The sequence below is a fragment of the Candoia aspera genome, chromosome 8, assembly GCF_035149785.1.
Source record: "Candoia aspera isolate rCanAsp1 chromosome 8, rCanAsp1.hap2, whole genome shotgun sequence".
Taxonomy (NCBI): domain Eukaryota; kingdom Metazoa; phylum Chordata; class Lepidosauria; order Squamata; family Boidae; genus Candoia; species Candoia aspera.
In genome coordinates, this window is record NC_086160.1 from 69,420,746 (window position 1) to 69,440,043 (window position 19,298).

General features: G+C 42.0%; 1 protein-coding gene across 1 annotated transcript in view; it reads left to right on the top strand.

Annotated features, from left to right (window-relative positions):
* The first annotated feature begins 705 nt into the window (after positions 1–705).
* Positions 706–19,298, top strand: part of LOC134502402 (coiled-coil domain-containing protein 158-like) — a 37,549-nt gene continuing 18,956 nt past the window's right edge. Inside the window, exons 1-9 of the mRNA XM_063310740.1 lie at positions 706–790; positions 1,546–1,787; positions 6,818–6,927; positions 8,376–8,703; positions 11,356–11,432; positions 12,238–12,348; positions 13,436–13,550; positions 16,152–16,271; positions 17,432–17,629. Coding sequence (XP_063166810.1) covers positions 706–790; positions 1,546–1,787; positions 6,818–6,927; positions 8,376–8,703; positions 11,356–11,432; positions 12,238–12,348; positions 13,436–13,550; positions 16,152–16,271; positions 17,432–17,629 — 1,386 coding nt within the window. The remainder of the gene's footprint in view (positions 791–1,545; positions 1,788–6,817; positions 6,928–8,375; positions 8,704–11,355; positions 11,433–12,237; positions 12,349–13,435; positions 13,551–16,151; positions 16,272–17,431; positions 17,630–19,298) is intronic.

The following is a 19,298-nucleotide window of genomic DNA, read 5'->3' on the forward strand; positions in this document are numbered from 1 at the left end:
TTTGGCCTACTACATTGCAAAGACAGAACAAAGGTAAAAGGCAGACACAGTGGAAATCACAGCATGATGTTGGACTGTTTTCAATAAACCCATCCATGTGACCTTCTTATTATTTATCCCTTCCTAATAGGTCAGCATGTCAGCTATACTATCTCAGAGATATGGCCAGTGAATAGAAACAATCTGGTTTGCTGGGCCACAGGTTCCTGATTGATTCTTCTCCCTGTTGCCAGTCAGGGTCATTTCAGCTTGCTGTAAATCTTTTCTTACAAGGGCACTTTCAGCAGTTCATTTGTATGGTATCTCATAGGTTTGGTAGTGAACGCCACTTACAGGTATATGGCGGGGGGGGGGGCGGTAAAGCTTTTACCACCACAAGATAATATTACCCAAGAAATACTGATAAAATCCAAGCAATCTCTTTGTGTTCCACAATATCAAATCTCCGCCTTCCGTGCCAATTTCAACCTATAAAAGAAAGTTAACATTGACGTACTGCAGGATCACTTTTATCAATAAAAAAAAAGATGGTAAAGAATGGTCCATATCTTACAGTAGAAGTGGTGAAACCTTTTGTAAAGAGACCCCCTAGAATAACTTGATCACAGTATCTTTTTGAGAAGTTGACTTCTATGCATAATGCCTTGCTTATTTGGCAGTACAAATACAGGTAGTCCTCGCCTTGTTCAGCAACTGTTTGAAGTTATGACAGTGCTGAAAAATAACTTCATGACCAATGCCCGCATTTACGAGTGTTGCGACATCCCGTGGTCACGTGGTCGCCACTACAGTCAGTACATGTTGTCCTGTGCCTGACCTGTTGCTCTTCTTTTTTTACATCCTTGCAGAGTGGAGAGACTGGGGAGGAAGGGATTACAAGAGAATAAGCAGGCGCACAATGGGGAATACACATCAAAAGCGATGTTGCGGTCCCGAGGTTGCTCGGGGCTGGGAACCATGAACACACTATGCAAACAACCTTACATATTCCCCATTGTGTGCCTGCTTACTCTTGTGTAATCCCTTCCTCTGAATGTAAATACAAACATTAATTCCTTTCTTGCTAGTTGCCCCAGTGCCGGGTGAGCATTCTAAAGGGTGGGGGAGTGGAGAAAAGGAAAACACAGTTGCAGTCACATAATTTCCCACTTAGCAACCGCTTCACTTAAGACACAGCTGCCAGTCCCAATTGTGGTTGCTAAACGAGGACTATCTGTAGTTACTTTAATGGAATGATGTTGCCAAACAACGCATTTTTCTGTTGCTCCATTTTATTCGTTGCTATGGGTTATGGTTCTGAGAGCCACACCGGTTGAGAAATGGTAATTCCTCATCATGGCAGAAAGGAAAAAATCATGAGAGTGTATGTGTGTGTGTGTGTTTGTGTGTGTGTATGTAGGGAGGCTGTTATGAGCAGTTATCCCCTATCTTCTCAGGTACCATGCTTGTGAGTGCAGATTACAGAAGAATTAGTGTTCCCCACAGTTACATTACTCTGTTTTTCCTTCAGTTACTGTCAAATTCTGGTCCATATGTGTGTTTTAGGGATTCCTTTAACGACCAGCCAAAATTCACCAAGTCCTAAGAAGCTCAGTATTGTCCCGGACAACACCTCGTACGTTACCCCTAGTTCACACAGTAGTCCTTCCAAGATCCTGTCTTCAAAATATGAACTGGAGATTGAGACCACCAGAAAATCGGGTACTTTTTCAGGAAAAGATCAGATTGAAAACATCTTTGAAGAATATGCACGGCAAGTCAGAGATCTGCAGAGGAAGCTAAGTCAAGTAAGTGTCAGATTTGTCCAATGACATTTGCCCCAATTACCTGTATATTGTCAGGTCACTGGAGAGAACAGATATTACTGTCAGGACTGGGAGTTTTGTATGTTATAAAAAGTAAGAAAACAAAAGAAGGAAAGAAACTGTTTGCAGCTCAGCATTCTGTGCTAAGAAAAGCTGAATTCTGCAACAGAGATATTAGGCCATGTTGTTGTTTATTTGTTTAGTCCCTTCCGACTCTTCGTGACTTCATGGACCAGCCCACGCCAGAGCTTCCTGTCGGTCGTCAACACCCCCAGCTTCCTCAGGGACGAGTCCGTCACCTCTAGAATATCATCCATCCACCTTGCCCTTGGTCGGCCCCTCTTCCTTTTGCCTTCCACTCTCCCTAGCATCAGCATCTTCTCCAGGGTGTCCTGTCTTCTCATTATGTGGCCAAAGTATTTCAGTTTGGCCTTTAATATCATTCCCTCAAGTGAGCAGTCTGGCTTTATTTCCTGGAGGATGGACTGGTTTGATCTTCTTGCAGTCCAAGGCACTCTCAGAATTTTCCTCCAACACCACAGTTCAAAAGCATCGATCTTCCTTCGCTCAGCCTTCCTTATGGTCCAGCTCTCACAACCATATGTTACTACGGGGAACACCATTGCTTTAACTATGCGGACCTTTGTTGTCAGTGTGATGTCTCTGCTCTTAACTATTTTATCGAGATTTGTCATTGCTCTTCTTCCAAGGATTAAGCGTCTTCTGATTTCCTGACTGCAGTCAGCATCTGCAGTAATCTTCGCACCTAGGAATACAAAGTCTTTCACTGCTTCTACATTTTCTCCCTCTATTTGCCAGTTATCAATCAAGCTGGTTGCCATAATCTTGGTTTTTTTGAGGTTTAGCTGCAAACCAGCTTTTGCACTTTCTTCTTTCACCTTCATCATAAGGCTCCTCAGTTCCTCTTCGCTTTCAGCCATCAAAGTGGTATCATCTGCATATCTGAGATTGTTAATGTTTCTTCCAGAGATTTTAACTCCAGCCTTGGATTCCTCAAGGCCAGCTTGTCGCATGATGTGTTCTGCGTACAAGTTGAATAGGTAGGGTGAGAGTATACAGCCCTGCCGTACTCCTTTCCCAATCTTAAACCAGTCTGTTGTTCCGTGGTCTGTTCTTACTGTTGCTACTTGGTCGTTATACAGATTCTTCAGGAGGCATACAAGATGACTTGGTATCCCCATACCACTAAGAACTTGCCACAATTTGTTATGGTCCACACAGTCAAAGGCTTTAGAATAGTCAATAAAACAGAAATAGATGTTTTTCTGAAACTCCCTGGCTTTTTCCATTATCCAGCGGATATTGGCAATTTGGTCTCTAGTTCCTCTGCCTTTTCTAAACCCAGCTTGTACATCTGGCAATTCTCGCTCCATGAACTGCTGAAGTCTACCTTGCAGGATCTTGAGCATTACCTTACTGGCATGTGAAATGAGTGCCACTGTTCGATAGTTTGAACATTCTTTAGTGTTTCCCTTTTTTGGCATGGGGATATAAGTTGATTTTTTCCAGTCTGATGGCCATTCTTGTGTTTTCCAAATTTGCTGGCATATAGCATGCATTACCTTGACAGCATCATCTTGCAAGATTTTGAATAGTTCAGCTGGGATGCCGTTGTCTCCTGTTGCCTTGTTATTAGCAATGCTTCTTAAGGCCCACTCAACCTCACTCTTCAGGATGTCTGGCTCTAGCTCACTGACCACCCCGTCAAAGCTATCCCCGATATTGTTATCCTTCCTATACAGGTCTTCTGTATATTCTTGCCACCTTTTCTTGATCTCTTCTTCTTCTGTTAGGTCCTTGCCATCTTTGTTTTTGATCATACCCATTTTGGCCTGGAATTTACCTCCAATGTCTCTAATTTTCTGGAAGAGGTCTCTTGTCCTTCCTATTCTATTGTCTTCTTCCACTTCCGCGCATTGCTTGTTTAAAAATAATTCCTTATCTCTTCTGGCTAACCTCTGGAATTTTGCATTTAATTGGGCATATCTCCCCCTATCACTGTTGCCTTTTGCTTTCCTTCTTTCTTGGGCTACTTCTAGTGTCTCAGCAGACAGCCATTTTGCCTTCTTGGTTTTCTCTTTCTTTGGGATGTATTTTGTTGCCGCCTCCTGAACAATGCTGCCAACTTCTGTCCAGAGTTCTTCCGGGACCCTATCTACTAAGTCCAGTCCCTTAAATCTATTCTTCACCTCCACTGCATATTCCTTAGGAATATTAGTGAGCTCATATCTAGCTGATCTGTGGGTCTTCCCTAATCTCTTTAGTCTGATCCTAAATTGTGCAAGAAGAAGTTCGTGATCTGAACTACAGTCAGCTCCAGGCCTTGTTTTTACCGACTGTACAGATGTCCGCCACCTTTGGCTGCAAAGGATGTAATCAATCTGATTTCGGTGTTGTCCATCTGGTGAAGTCCATGTATAAAGCCGTCTCTTAGGTTGTTGGAAGAGAGTGTTTGTTATGCAGAGTGAATTGTCTTGGCAAAATTCTATCAGCCTATGTCCTGCTTCATTTTGTTCTCCCAGGCCATACTTACCTGTAATTCGAGGTGTCATTTGACTGCCCACCTTAGCATTCCAGTCTCCTGTGATGAAAATAACATCTCTTTTAGGCGTGTTGTCCAGTAGGTGCTGCAGATCCTCATAGAACTGCTCTACTTCAGCTTCTTCAGCATTTGTGGTTGGGGCGTATATTTGGATCACTGTGATGTTAGATGGCTTGCCCTGAATTCGAATTGAGATCATTCTGTCGTTTTTTGGGTTGTATCCAAGCACTGCTTTAGCCACTTTACTATTAATTATGAAGGCTACTCCATTTCTTCTGTGGTCCTCTTGTCCACAGTAGTAGATCTGGTGGTCATTTGATGTGAAGTGGCCCATTCCAGTCCATTTCAGTTCACTGATGCCCAGAATGTCTATCTTTAATCTTGACATCTCACCAATAACCACATCCAATTTGCCCTGGCTCATAGATCTTACATTCCAGGTTCCAATGGTGTGTTGATCCTTAGAACATCGGATTCGCCGTTCACCACCAGCACCGTCGGCCGCTAACCGTCCTTTCGGGTTTGAGCTAGCTGCGTCATCACGTCTGGGGCTAGTTGAGCTCATCCTCTGTTCCTCCCCAGTAGCATTTTGACCATCTTCCGACCTGGGGGTCTCACCTTCCGATGGTATATCGACATATCTCTGGTTGTACTGATCCATTTAGTTTTCACGGCAAGAATACTGGGGTGGGTTGCCATTACCTTTCCCAGGGATCGCATTTAGTCTGACCTCTCTGTCATGACCTTCCCGTCTTGGGTGGCCCTTCACGGTTTAGCTCATGGCATCATTGAGGTGCTCAAGCTCCAGCACCACGACAAGGTAACGATCCTTTGCTGAAGTTTTTGTGGTTAGCAAATAATAATAATAATAATAATAATAATAATAATAATGCCAGAAGCCGAGGAAAACTTAAAGGCAACAACTAATCTCTATCAAATTCTGTATTTGAGGTAGAGAGGGTTGCCTGGTTTTTTCATTAGAAACTTCCTGGAAATTATACTGACCTTACTTTATTTATTTTATTCAATTCTTTTGACCTCACTGACTTTTCTATAAAATTGCCACAAATGTTCATGTCTCTTGTTCAACTGTAGATGCTAGAAAGTTACTTTTGTTGAAATATGGTAAGATTCTGAGGATACTGATTCTGGGCCCAGTACTAAATTTTGTATTATTCTACAGTGCACAGAGAGAATCTTATGTGTTCCTTGTTTGCAGCAAACTTTTCTTATTCAGTAAGTCCTGTAGAACTATTTTTCATAGCACTCCTTTCTCTATTTTGAGTTTCCCAAGTTCTTCAAAGCATCAATGCTCTTGTCGTCCTTCATATAAACTCCAGGGATTTGTATTAATAGGTTATAACATCTGGGCTGATAGCCATTTCCTATTGTTCACATGGAAACAAGAACAGCAGTACGTATTCTCACTTAATTCCCTACTGGATCTGGTGATACCAGTGTGTTTTTCAATTGAACTGCCGCCTAGATCTCAGATTACTGTTACTCCAGCATCTGCATGTCCAAGTGAGATCCATCATCTCTTTTGTTAAGTCTTTACTGCCTGTCTGAACCAAAGCTAGAAGCTTTAAGGGATTTTCAGGAGAAAAATCTGCAATAGGGGGTTATAAAGCCATCCATGTTCTTGACTCCCAAGGGCATAGGAACAACATCTATGCCAGGTGACAAAGCATCACACAGAATAACAAAGAAGAACAACTTAAGACCACGGTTCTTAAATAAAGGGCTTCAGCACAGACATCTGAAGCAGAAGACAACCCATAGCTGAGAACAACACCTGTCTGAAGTTTTCAGGACCTGGCTCCAGTCTGTTTCTCTAGATTCCTGACTCTTGAATGTCCCATAGTAATTCTGTAGAGATTATAGAAATGGGAGAGAACAAAAGAACACTGACATCAAATTTAAACTTTATGTAAAGAAAAAGAAATCTCTCTATAGTTCATCATCATCATCATCATCATCATCATCGTTCATTTTATCTGCATGTGAATATTTGTGTGTTTGTGAAATACATAGCAGTAAAAATGCCCTTGAATCAAGCTTAACTTCCTCCTAGTGACCGCATGAAAATGGTTGGCCATTGTCTTCCTCCTGGGTGTCTTTTTACTTTCTCTTATCAACAGCTCTGACCCTGCTTAGCTTTGGAGGTCAGACGAGGTTTGCTTTCTGCTTCCTGCTGAGCGTGGGTGAGTCCTGCTGAAAGACAGAGGCAGGGAAAAGCGCCTTTCCTTGGCTTGTCTTCCGTTATCTGCCAAGGTTACCCTTTTGCACATATTCATCTAACTGGAAAGCTAGAAGTGAATTAGTTTCATAAGGAATTACTTCTTTCAATTGCTGTGTTCCAGAAAATCTCTCCCATACGAATGTCTCCATGGTTTCTTTTGCCCCATTCTTCCAGCATTATTTAATTATCTTCTTTTATCTCCTGTAGAGTACAGAACAAAATGAGAAACAGAAATTCACATTAAGGCAATCAATTATTGAGCTGCAGGCAAGTCTTCAGGATGTGATGAGAGAGAAAGACTCCATTAATGAACTAAGGTGAGCCCTCTCACACTCTCACAGCACGAACCCAAGAGAGTCACCATTCCCTTGTAAACCTTTCTTTTGATCACTCTTTCTGGCCTGGCTCCAGAATGATTTAAGTGGGAGTTGAGAAACTATTTTGAAGCCAGTTGGGTATCTCTTTCTAGCTCACCTTCTCAGACAGGGAAAGATACTATGGCGTGGCTCCTCCATTTCCTTGAATGTCCCAAAGGCAGTTGCTACTGGGTCAGGTTCCTTGTGAGAAGGGTGTGCCAGAAACATTGTATGGATAATCTCTTTCTATGTACAAGTTAAGCAAATGCAAGAAAGAAACCATGTGGACAAATCGTCCTTATTTGTCCATGGGGTTGCCTTCTTGCATCTGGTATTCGTTGACTGCAAACCAAATGGTATTAGTTGATCCCAGACCAGATGGTGATCTCTTGGAGGCCTCTCCACTCCATGACAAACCTCTCACTCTTTTACCAGCATCTGTCTGTTTTTCCACCTTTGTTCTGACTGGCGTGCAGTTTTTTCCCAACCTCCATTCTGTAGATGGCGTATGGGTAGCATATAGCATTTCCCAGCGATCAAAAACCATTGAAAGCCTTTTGACCATTAGTTAAATGAGGGCAGCAAGGGAGGAAGGGTTGATCCAGTTAACCCAACGTGATAGCCATGATGGTGGTAGCAGTAATGGCATTTCATAATCAGGCTTCTTCTCTACTCCCAGTATTAATCCTTCTCCTTAAAATCATTTATCTGTCCTAATTGTCTCTGGAGTAAATTTCGGGGTCTTAATGCTCGGTGTAGGTAACATTATTGCTAATCTAACAGAGATTCTGACCATTCCTTCTGCTCAGGATGTTATTATGAAGGTGATGAGAAAGCAAACCTGCTCTGTAATGATGCACCAACACTTGGCCCTCCCTGCCTAGGAAGGCATGCTTCGAAGGTTGTTTCCAGGTGTTTAGGGAAACTGCAAAATGAACCCAATTGTTTTATTCTGAAGTGTGGCCATCACGATGTTTGTAATTATATTGTCTAGCTCAGGGATGTGTCACTTTTATTCTCAAAAAATAGGTGGAGCCACCACAAAGTGGGTGGATCCAAAACAAAAATGAAACTGATTCAAGTTTAGCTCAATGTAAATCAAACTGATTAAATACAAATAATTTATTGGTACCCATCCAATTATTATTATCATTATTTTTTGCCTTCCGCCGGATTAAAAATTACAGTTTGGTGGCAACTTTTGGAAGGGCCTGAGAATCATTATAGGTCCGCTAGGTGAGCTAATATATAGTAATTTCCCCCCTGTGTGCTGGCTCTTTAACTGGTAGGAAGTGCATGGCTAGCATAAAAATAAAAATAAAACGGCCCTAATTTGGGATCACAAGTAAATGGTGGAATTGCTTGTAGCTCTTGAACTTGTCTTGGATACTTCCTTTCCTGATAAACAGACAAAAGGAATCTCAAACGCAAGAAGATCTCAGTAGCAGGCTGAGGGGTACGGTTGATGAACTGCAGACAGCCAGCCTACTTCAGGAGGAAATGCTGAAAGAATCCATTTGCCAGGTTGAACATCTGAAAAAGTTGGTACAGGTCCATGAAGATGTGTTCAAGGAATTCCGAAATCTTCTCCTGCATTACGAAGACAGTTTGGACAGGAAGACGCATGACTATGAAGGCGTTGCCAGTCTCCATATCTGCAGCCTGCCCTCTGCTTTTACCACGATTCTTCGGGATTTGGAAACAGAGGTGTTGCGTTTGAAAACAAGGCTTTCCCCAGTACGTGATCTGCCCTTCAAGTTACTTATCTTCACCCCAAATCTGGAAGTGTGCGTATGTGTCTGCGTTAAGGGCAGTGGCCTAGTCAGGTCAGGCTGAATGTAACGAAAGGGTGAGAACATCATCCTGGCCACCATGCTGCTATTTCTTTTACCCTGAATTTTGCCTCCCTCTTCATAGGATGGAGTGCTTTTGAGTTTAACCGTAGTGCTATTTTTTTTTCCAGAGCTGGTAGCCACTGTTACTGAAAGTATTCCTGGGCAAAGCAATTGCACACAGATTGGACCCTTTGAAATCACCAAGGCTTCAGTGCAAATACATTCCTACATTTCTAACTAGCAATGTAGCAATGTATTTGCACCTCCCAAATATAACAGGGCTATCTCAGTTGTAAAAGGAACAAATTTGTGTCAAACCTGGGTCATATCTCATTTCTGTAAAGCTAGAACTGAGCTGTTGTATGGTACAGAGTTCTGAAAAGTGGGCAATTAAAGCTAAAATCTAGTCTTGCCCGTGTTCTTCCTTTTTTCCCCTGACAAGGATGCAATTTCAGGAAAAACAATTAGATGAGGGAAGGATTCAGATCCTTCTTCTATCTGCCTGGGATGTGATTTAAATGTCTCATCCTTACTTCACCAGTTGGATCATCTTCCTAATACATTCTGTTTTGCTCCAAAATTGGGCCCAATTATTGATTAGTAATCATAGAAGTCCAGTCAGTCAGTCAGTCAATAGTCAAAAAAGTCAAGCTGGTGGCTGCAATTGGGAAATTGAAGCTGTGATCAATGGCTTAGATCATGCAGTCACATCTTGACTTTTTTAATTCTTCTTGCAGATGTCCCTGACAAGGAGACACTTCTGCCTGAGGTTTAACTTTGAAGGAGCCCATATGGACCAAGATGCACAATCAGGACCACATCAGGGGCAAGGTATTAAAGCCTTCCTACTTGTCCCATTAGAGCCCTGCTTCAGATTAGAGATCACCTGCCTATAGTTTAATTTTTAAAGCAGTCACACAAGTGGCAAGTGTGTAATTCACATCATTCTTAACTGGTTTCATTCTATTTCCCATTTTGGGCAATGGAACCTATTTCCAATTAAATATATTTAAAAATTGGTTGCTACCCTACTTATAAATCACCAATTACATATTTAAGGCCAAACTTTATATGTAATATAACATGCCTTTCTGTCCTCCTAGCATCTTACAGAAAATGATGATATAATTGAGGCATCTGTGATATAAGCAGGAATGTCAAACAAATCTCCTTTTCTCCCTGTTGACGTTCTATATATTGCCTTAGAATGTTCTTTTTTGTGTGCCTGCTGACAGATTTATTTGTTTTGACTAGTAAGCCTCCAGTCTTAGATTCCATCTGAATATTTTGTAGCTTCTTAGGAATCCCAAAGGCCATGAGAAATTCCATCACTAGGAGCTTCAGAAGTCGTAGCAAATACACAAAATGCAGCACAGCCCAAATCACCAGTGGTTATAGCTCTCAGCCCAAAGGGCAGTCAGTCTTCCAAGACGGAACTGTAGAGGACAATGAGGAAGTTGGGTTAGATAAGGGTTTGGGGAGAGACCATAGCACAGTGGGAGATGTTACATGAAAAAAATAAGTGAAAGTCTTCTTCAGGTTGAGCTCAACTCTTGGTGACTTCATGGACACATCTCTGTCATTTTTCTTGGCTGCAATAAATAAATAGTTTGCCATTGTTTTCCTCAGGGAAGTTTTTCCAACTTCCTTGTCCAGCCTATAGCCCTGGGAGTTTCCCATCCAAATACTGACCAGGTCCCACTCTGCCTGGCTGTTTGAGATCAACCAAGATAAGCAGAGGCTGCCTCCTAGCTGGATGCAAGGAAAAAAAATCCAGGTTCAATCATTGATCTCTCTCTTTGAAGCACTTTTTTGTAGCAGAGCTGGAAAAGTCCAGAACTCAGACATTTCCACAGAAAATAGGCAGCTAGGTGAACAAATGGTCTGATTCAGTGTCGGGGCATTTTACATTATCCTGAGCTCTGTGATATAGGACAATTGTTGAAGCCTGTGAGATCAGGAGTGAGATCTATGGAGCAGGGGATGCTGCTAGACTACAGGTCCTAGCATCCTTTGCCAATTGGAATGGAGTAATGGCTCAGCCACATCTGGAGAGCCCTAAGTACCTGATAGTGGAGATGATGTCCCACTGGATCGTGGAGCAGCTCAGGCAGATTGTGGAAATCCTTGGCAAGCAGGCAAAAACCTTGGGTTTTCCAACCACTAATATCTAGTATGGACTGTTTGCCACGCTGGCTAAGAATTCTGAGAGGTTGCCCTTTTGGAGAGCACATGGCTGGAGACAGCAGGAGTAAGGGTCTTATCCCTATCTTATGGAAATGTAGATGGAATTCCTCAAAAACGTTTTATCAGCACTGGCACTAAGATAAAGGAAATATTGACCCAGGCACCCCGAAAATTATTCTTGGTGTAAGTGTAAAAATAGAAACACAACAAACTTAGGCTATTCCTCTTATCTGTCTTAGCACCCATGTTTTGTAAATGGGCCACAGTACCCATTTGACTACTGATGGAAATTCTTTATCTTTTACTCTACATAGTTGTTTGTATAAGAATAATTGTTTAATTAGCATAACTTGTGACATTTTATTAGCTGGAACAGCAAATAGAAATGATGAAGAGAGAATCACAATCTAAAACTGAAGTTCTGCTTCAACAGCATCAGGACAGGTGAGTTGTTTTCCAGCTTCTTAATGTAAATGTGTTTTAGACTATTATCTATCACTCATCAGGAAAGCTCCCACAGCAGATTAGTATGAAAAATAAAATGTTTCACAAACAATGAAACCCAAAGCAGTAAGTCAAAGCCGAATAAAACCGGAAGTCAAAGCAGTATAAAACAGAAACAGAGAAGCAGAAAGACGGAGGGGTACTCACAGCCATCAAGCGGTTTTAATCAGCTGTTAGCAAACGCAGTGTGAAATTTAAAATGTTTGTAATTTCTTGCGGGAGGATAATTAGAAAAAGACTGAACGAGCTTCTCGTTGAAAAAGTTCCAGAGCATCAGGACTGCTACTGAGAAAGCTCTGCTTTTAGAGGAGACCAGTCGACCCTCCACAAACAATGGAACTTGGAGAAGAAGCTCATGAGAAGAACTTTGGGGATCAGAGGAGATGGGTCATATGGCAAAAGCTGCCCCCTGAGATAATTAGTTCTTAGGTTGCTTAAGGTGATAAAGCCAAGAACCAGAAGTTTCCCCAAAGAGACTACTTCAGAATGATTATTCTAGTGAAGGAGTGTAGAGCAGTCATTCATTTTGACATGAGAAAGGAAGGAGGGATATTTTAGAACAACACTAGGTGGATGCTATCTTCTCCTTACCCCATGGCAGATTAAGTCTTTTCCTATTTGCCCAGTTCTATCTCCCAGATTTGTAACTTGATCCTGCTAAAGCATGATGAGATAATCAGCACATTAGATCACAGATGCCTTACCACTATTACTTTCTGTTGTGTGTGTGTTTTTTTAATAACAGCATTGAGAGGCTCATCAGTGAACATGAACAGGAACTGGAAGCACTGAGTGAGGCAGCTAAGGCTTCCCACAGCCATGCCAGTAATATTCAAAGCCAGATGGAAATCATTCAGTACGTACAGTAATACTCTTCTGAACTGCCTCCCAGCAACTGTTTTAAAGCAGTGTTTCCCAAACTTGGCAACTTTAAGACATGTGGACTTCAACTCCCAGAATTCTCCAGCCAGCACATCTAAAGCAAATGTTCTCAGGGAATTATTGCAATTGATTTGGATGGATTGCGTTACTATGTGGCTTTGACTTCTTACTAGGTTTGCCTCATTAACTTTTGTCGAGAGAGATCTGGATGGTGCACAAGGGCTTTCCTTTTTGCCTTCCCAGCTTCAGTTAAAAAAAATATTCATTCGGTGAGTCAGTCAGTCATTCCAGGGCTACATAAGAATTCTGGGAGTTGAAGTCCACACATTTTAAAGTTGCCTAGTTTGAAAAAAATTGTACTAGTGTTTGGATTTAAATGTGCAGCAGGAGCAATCAGGCAGCGTGGGCTGTAGTATATGGCTCATTACTGATAAGCCAGCATTTTCATCAGTCCTGGCTTATTGTTATGCAAACATTATCACACATGATTTTACTGCAGTTCCAGTAAGTCACTTTCAGTTATTCCATTAGGCTCACTGAAAGACCTTGAGACAGGCTATGACTTCAAAATGAAAGAGAGGATTATCTTAAGTATCCTGGCAGGCTGGACAACAAGACCCACACTTTTGCATCAACTGAGAATGCAAGAGCCCCAGGCTGGCCACTGGAACTCCTGGTTCAGGAATTCCAGCCAAAGAATCAAAGAGGAAGCCTTAAGCAGAGCATGGTGACATTTCTTCTTTGTCCCATGCACCTGGCACATGGAGGCATACGATCCTAGAAGACAAAATGCACAATGGCCTATAAGAATTGATAGACCTGTCTCCCAAACATTTATCCAATAAATTAAAGTAAGTAAGTTATACTTACTTATCCAATAAGTAGTTTTCAATAGCACATATACTTTTTGCCATAATGGCAAAACTGCATCTTTGGCAGTGATTTTCACAACTCATTGGCTGCTTAGACCGCAACCATCATTCTCACCTTTATAACCAAGCTGTCAGCTCCTGAATATTTTAGATTCTCGTTTTGGTTTATTTCTTCCCTTTATTCCTCAGAGAACAAGCACGGAATCAGAGTTCTTTGTATATTCACCAGATCAGTCAGCTGGAGAGTATGGTTTCCCAGCTGCACTCTGAAGTACAGGAATCAAGGAGAATGTCCCACGATAAGGTGAGCACAGTAGGGATGTTGATGATATCTGGAATTTGGGTGAATTTTGTCTTGGTGATCCTAAATGCAGCCCATTTGCTAACTATTCTGCAACAATATAAAAATCATCAGTATCATTAAAAAGAAAAGGCGTGATTTAGCCTAGAGACAGAGAACTTCATTTAGTCCAAACATTTCTGCAGATTTACTCATTATGTGCTCATGTAACTGATACCCAAAATATACCAAAATCCACCACTTTCAGAATCTGGAACGTGGTTCAAAATCAGAAACAAAGAGAATATCTTTTGTTGTGGAAACATCTTCATTTGAAGCTGCATCACTGAAATCTTATATTTCTGCCTTGGTATGCATTGAAGTATGGGTTATTGTTTAATACTTTTTAAAATAAAAAAAAATAACCTACATACAAGCATACGTACATAGCACATTTGTGATGATATAACTTGCAGGTTTGGTATATGTGAAATTATGGGAAACTTTATTTATTTATTTCAAAAATGGCTATGGCTGTCCATCTTAAATACATAACTCTGGGTGGCTAACAACCGTAATGAAGAACAGTTAAAAATAATCCAATACAAAAGCAAACTGAGGGAGCACATAACAGCCCTCAGGAATGAGGTTCCCCCCAAGATCCAGACGTCTCCCACATTGCTGTCATTTGGAAGAGCCGTGAAGAGCTGGCTCTTCACCCAGGCCTTCGGTGAGGGAGAGGGAGAGCCCTTTCTTCATTTCCACCCCATCTGTCATTCTTGCCATCTTTTATCTTTTCTTCCTTTTATTGGTTTTATTGTAATTTCTTCATTTTGATTATTTTGAGCTGCCCAGAATCATTGGAAGTCGGGCAGCATACAAGTTTAATGATTTAAACAAACCTCAAAACAGACAAGCTTTTATTGGGCTCCTCTGCCATCCCGGTCTAACACTTGAGGGGAAAGACAGGTCTTAATGGCCTTCCAGAAGCCCATGAGGGTCAGGGGTATTCTGAATCCCCAGCAGAAGTGAAGATGGAGATGTTTTGCTGGTAGCTGGGCTTTCCTCTTTTCTTTCTTAACCTTTCTTCATATCTTCTAAAATTATTTCCAGCCTTGTTACTATCGAAAACTGTGCGGGGTTTCCCTAGTTGCACATTCTACCTCTCAGGTGGCTTGTGTGTGTCATATCAAGATGCAAATACATCTAGGATTTCATATTTTCTAAAAATGGAAGATGAGCTGTTCATCCCAGAGAGCACTTGAGGCACTCCTTAGTGCAAGCTGAAATCTTTTGACAGCTGCTCCACTTTTCCACCTTCCATCCAAAGGCTGAATTTAAACGCAGATTGTGTGACTTTAACGTCAGCCACCTTTTTCTTACCATTTTGGTGGTCTAGCTTGGTGAAGAGGTCTAGAGAACCCAGATCTTACACATTCTTTGGGGACATTTTTGTTAGGCTTTATAATGATATATTGCCCTAATACGAATTTTAAAATGAGACCCTCATCACTGCATTGCCATTCGCCTTTGGCACCAGATTCTGCATAACTACAGTTAATTAATCTTTGGTCTCCTAGTTATCTCTGAGCTGGTTTACATTGAGGCAGAAGTGTCTGCAAGGTGCAGTCAAAAGGTCAAGGTGCCGGCCACCACAATGTGATTGAAGCTCTGCCTGGTTTTTATGTGCGACCAGATGGAGCTCTGATCTGAACTTCCATCACACCATTGAGGTCACCATCTTGAGTAGACATCCCTGTATTGGTGCAGGCATGATCATCTCTGTTACATAAGAGTCCAAGAAATTAAAGAATAGGTAGATTATTGAAGTTAGTTGTGTATACCTAGAATTTCTGACAGCTATACAGAGGTGCATTACTGAATTCCACTTGCCTTTGATTTACTGCATCATGAATTAAACTTGAAAATGCAAAGCTGGCACACTAGTTGTACCAGCATAATAGGAATCTATGAGTGGTGTTAAAGACCACAAATGAAGTTAAACTCCAGATTCCACTATTTTGGCAGGCACTTTCCATACACTGTCAAAACTGTAGGTTGCGAAGTAAAGGTTAAAAACCCCTTTGAGTTGAGCTTGACTTGTGATGTCTTCATGGACGAGGGCAACTATACAGAAGTAGTTTGCCATTGCCTTCTTGTAGGATATTTTTTCCTGGTAGTCTCCCAGCCAGCTCTTAACTAGATCTGGCCCTGCTTAGCTTTTCAGATTAACAAAGGTCAGCTAAGCTTTGCGACCTACTTGAGCTAGACTGCAACGGTTGTTGTTGTTGTAGTTCAGTCGTTAAGTCATGTGCAACCCTTCATGACCCCGTGGACCACAGCACGCCAGGCCTTCCTGTCCTCCCCTGTCTCCCAGAGTTTACTCAAATTCATGTTCACTGCATTGGTGATGCTATCTAACCATCTCATTCTCTGCCATCCCCTTCTCCTTTTGCCTTCAGTCTTTCCCAGCATCAGAGTCTTTTCCAGTGAGTCCTCTCTTTGCATTAGGTGGCCAAAGGTGCCTTTTTTTAAATAAAGAGAAAACATTGAGATTCTCAGGAAACTTCATTCTGTGCCCTTCTGAGAGTTGTTTATGAGTGTGTTTTTGTGTTAATGCTTTAGACAGAAGATCTGGAGAAGCAGCTGCATCTGGTTCACTCTGAGATGGTTGAGGGTCAGAATGAAAGGGATCTATACAGCCAAGAAACTGGAAACTTAGATGATCAGGTTCAGCAATTGTTGGTAGGAATCTGATACAGGAGTGCCTCAGTAAAAGTGGCTTATGTAAATCATGTTGTTAATAATCTAGCGAAGTGGGCCAAATTCCATAAGTATACCAGGAAGTCAGAACATTAGCTCTTACAATAGGAGACTGACTCATTTCATGATATGTGTTGGAAGTAGGACTTCATTGGCACTAACTTTTTGAGCCCCTCAGTTTACTAATCATTGCTCAGGTCAGATTCCCAGCCTCAGGATCATTCTCTCACACACAGGGAACACTTCTTCTCCTCCAAACATAAATAAGCCGTCCACTGTTTCAGTAAAGGGGGAAAAACCCCATCAGGACTGATGAGGGAAATATTTAGAATATTTCAAGCTTAGAAAGTGACTTTGGAACAAGGACTTAGTTGCAATCAATCCATCAGATACTCATGTGATAGGGAAACTTTGGGGAAAGGGAGGGAGGGAGGGAGGGAGGGAGGGAGGGAGGGAGGGAGATAGGTAGGTAGGTAGGTAGGTAGGTAGGTAGATAGATAGATAGGTGGATAGATTCTGTAGATAGATAGAGCCTAAGATGGTCAGCCAGCAGTCTGAAGCAGAAGCCCAATTTGGGGCATGAAGGGCAGGAGATGGCAAAAGAGAAGAGAAGCAGGAGAGGAAGGAACCTGTTATCTTTACATCTTTTGTGTTTTTTTCTGCTGAAAATGTCTTTCCCTCACTTCTTTTGCTGGTAACACTTGCTTATTGTTATTCTCACTGGGGGAAAAAAGCACAAGGGTTTAAGCAATGCAGTTCAATCCAGTCCAATCTCATATTCAGTTTATAGCTTTAGAGGCCTCATTTTGGAAATGAGGAAACCCACAGGAGAAAAAGACATCCTGGATCTAGTCCCAAGAGACAGCTATATTTCTGGAGGAACGAGCTGAACAATGTCTGCCTCCCAGACTAGGCAAACCAGTTCCTGCCTCCCAGGCTAGATATTTTGCTTTGTAGCTTGTAAATTATCCTAACATTTTCTCTGAGCTTTATTTCATTGGCTGAGCTTAACCTGAGTGTGAAAATGTTCAGTTTGCTTAGGACTGGCTGCTCCTGGATTACGTTCTTCATGCATTTGAAGTTTTTCCCCCACATTTAGAAACTCTATGAAGCATTGCTTAATGGGTTGCCTTGCCTTGCAGACTGAGCTCCACAAGAAAGATGCAGAGCTGAGTCTGGAAAAGGAGCAGAATAGGAGGCTCTGGGATCGGGACACAGAGAGCAGCATCACCATTGACCATCTGCAAAGAGAGCTGGAGAACAAAAACACGGAGCTGCAGCGCATGGACTCCATTGTGAAGTCCTTGCAGATGGAGTGTCAAGGGCAAATGGAAAGTCAGGTCAGAAACGATGCCCACTGCCACAAGCAAAGAAGGTGCCACCAAGCCTGGGGAAAGCCCAGACCTTGTGCATTTCCCACACTTCTAATAGCCAAAGGAGACCTTTTTGTCCTTCGGAATTAAAATGGCAGGCCTCCTTTTTCAGAAGAGTTGGGAGCCCCACAGCAGCCCATTTACTGATTGTCCCTTTATTAGATTTGTGGCTCGCTGCAATCAAGAACTACTCCTGGCAGCTCACGGGATGATCCAATGCATTAAAATGTCTTAATAACATAAAAATACAATATGAAAAACAGCCTGTACCAAAATATGTAACAAGGAACGACAAAAGTAGTCAGTCCAAAGCCAGTCGATCAATAGATGGCAGCAGTCACAACTCCAGCATCCTTTAAAATAACTTTGTTTTGGGCAATTTACAAAATGCACGTTGATGCTTGATGATATTCTGGAAGTCTTTGAAAAATTGGCTGTTCGTCCAAGCCTTGGGATAGGGAACCCTTGTCGGTTGTGCTTTTGTGGCAAATGGATGTGGTCTGTCCAGACTCCTGTTTTCCATCTTTTTAAAAGTGCAAACCACCCAGAGTAGTTCTAGAGTCAGGCTGCCTCCAAATTCAATCAATCAATCAATCAATCAATCAATCAGTAATAAAATGGTGAACTGACCAATATCAAAAGGGGAAGGATATTTGTTAGGCTCTTAAAAAAAACAACCTCCCTTCAATGCCAGCATTGTTAAAAAGCCACATAGCGACTATTAGTCAAGTCAAGATAGCTTTACCAGGGAAGCAAGTGGGGTTTCTGTTGGGTCCTACTTGGAGGAAGACAAGGCAAGGCAAGAGCAGAGAATTGTGCCACTATAAAAATGCCACATACACTGGCGGGACACATCTTGGACCAGTCAAGCATCTCTGGTTGTATTTTAAACTATCTGCAGATGGCAGCATGACTCTACAGTTACAGCAAAACACTGAGGCAAGAGGAGGGGAAGCCTGTTAGTCTGTGGCAGCATAAATCAGGAGGAATCCTCTGGCACCTTTGCTAGTTGCCACATTTTATTAAAAGGCATAAGCTTTTTGGAAAAGATGCTACCAGGATCCCGATTCTTAGTAAAATACTGAATATGTACATATGTGGAAGGGAAGAATAATGGCGGGGCTTTTGATGCATTCCCCAGTTGAGAGAGGGAATAGTTTTAATGGCAATGGCTCTAGGCATCTCAGCTTGTGTTCAAAAGAAATTTCGACTCAACCTTCTTAACAAAAAATTAAAATTAACTGCAGAACCTCATCCAGGGTAGGTGAAATCATTAGGAAGTGGAGGTAAGACTGGGCAAAAGAGGCTCCCTAGGTGATGTAGTCCAGACACAATCTCGGAGCCTGGTCTACCTTGCAGCATTATTGTGAGGAGGAGAGTGGTGGTTGGTATCTCCTGAGGTTGGTGAGGCAGAAGCCAGGTTCACCCCAGGCTGGGCTGAGAGAATCAACTTTGGCTGATGTGGCTCAATTCAGGAGGAAGCCGCGTGAAGATGGGGATTCCCTTCTACCTGCCCATACAATCCGCCCACTTCCGGAGAAGAGAGATAGATTCTCTTTTCTGAAAAGACAGATTCTGAAAAGGAAAAGCAGGCCATAATTGTGATAACGAAGAGGAGCCTACCATGCAATATGAT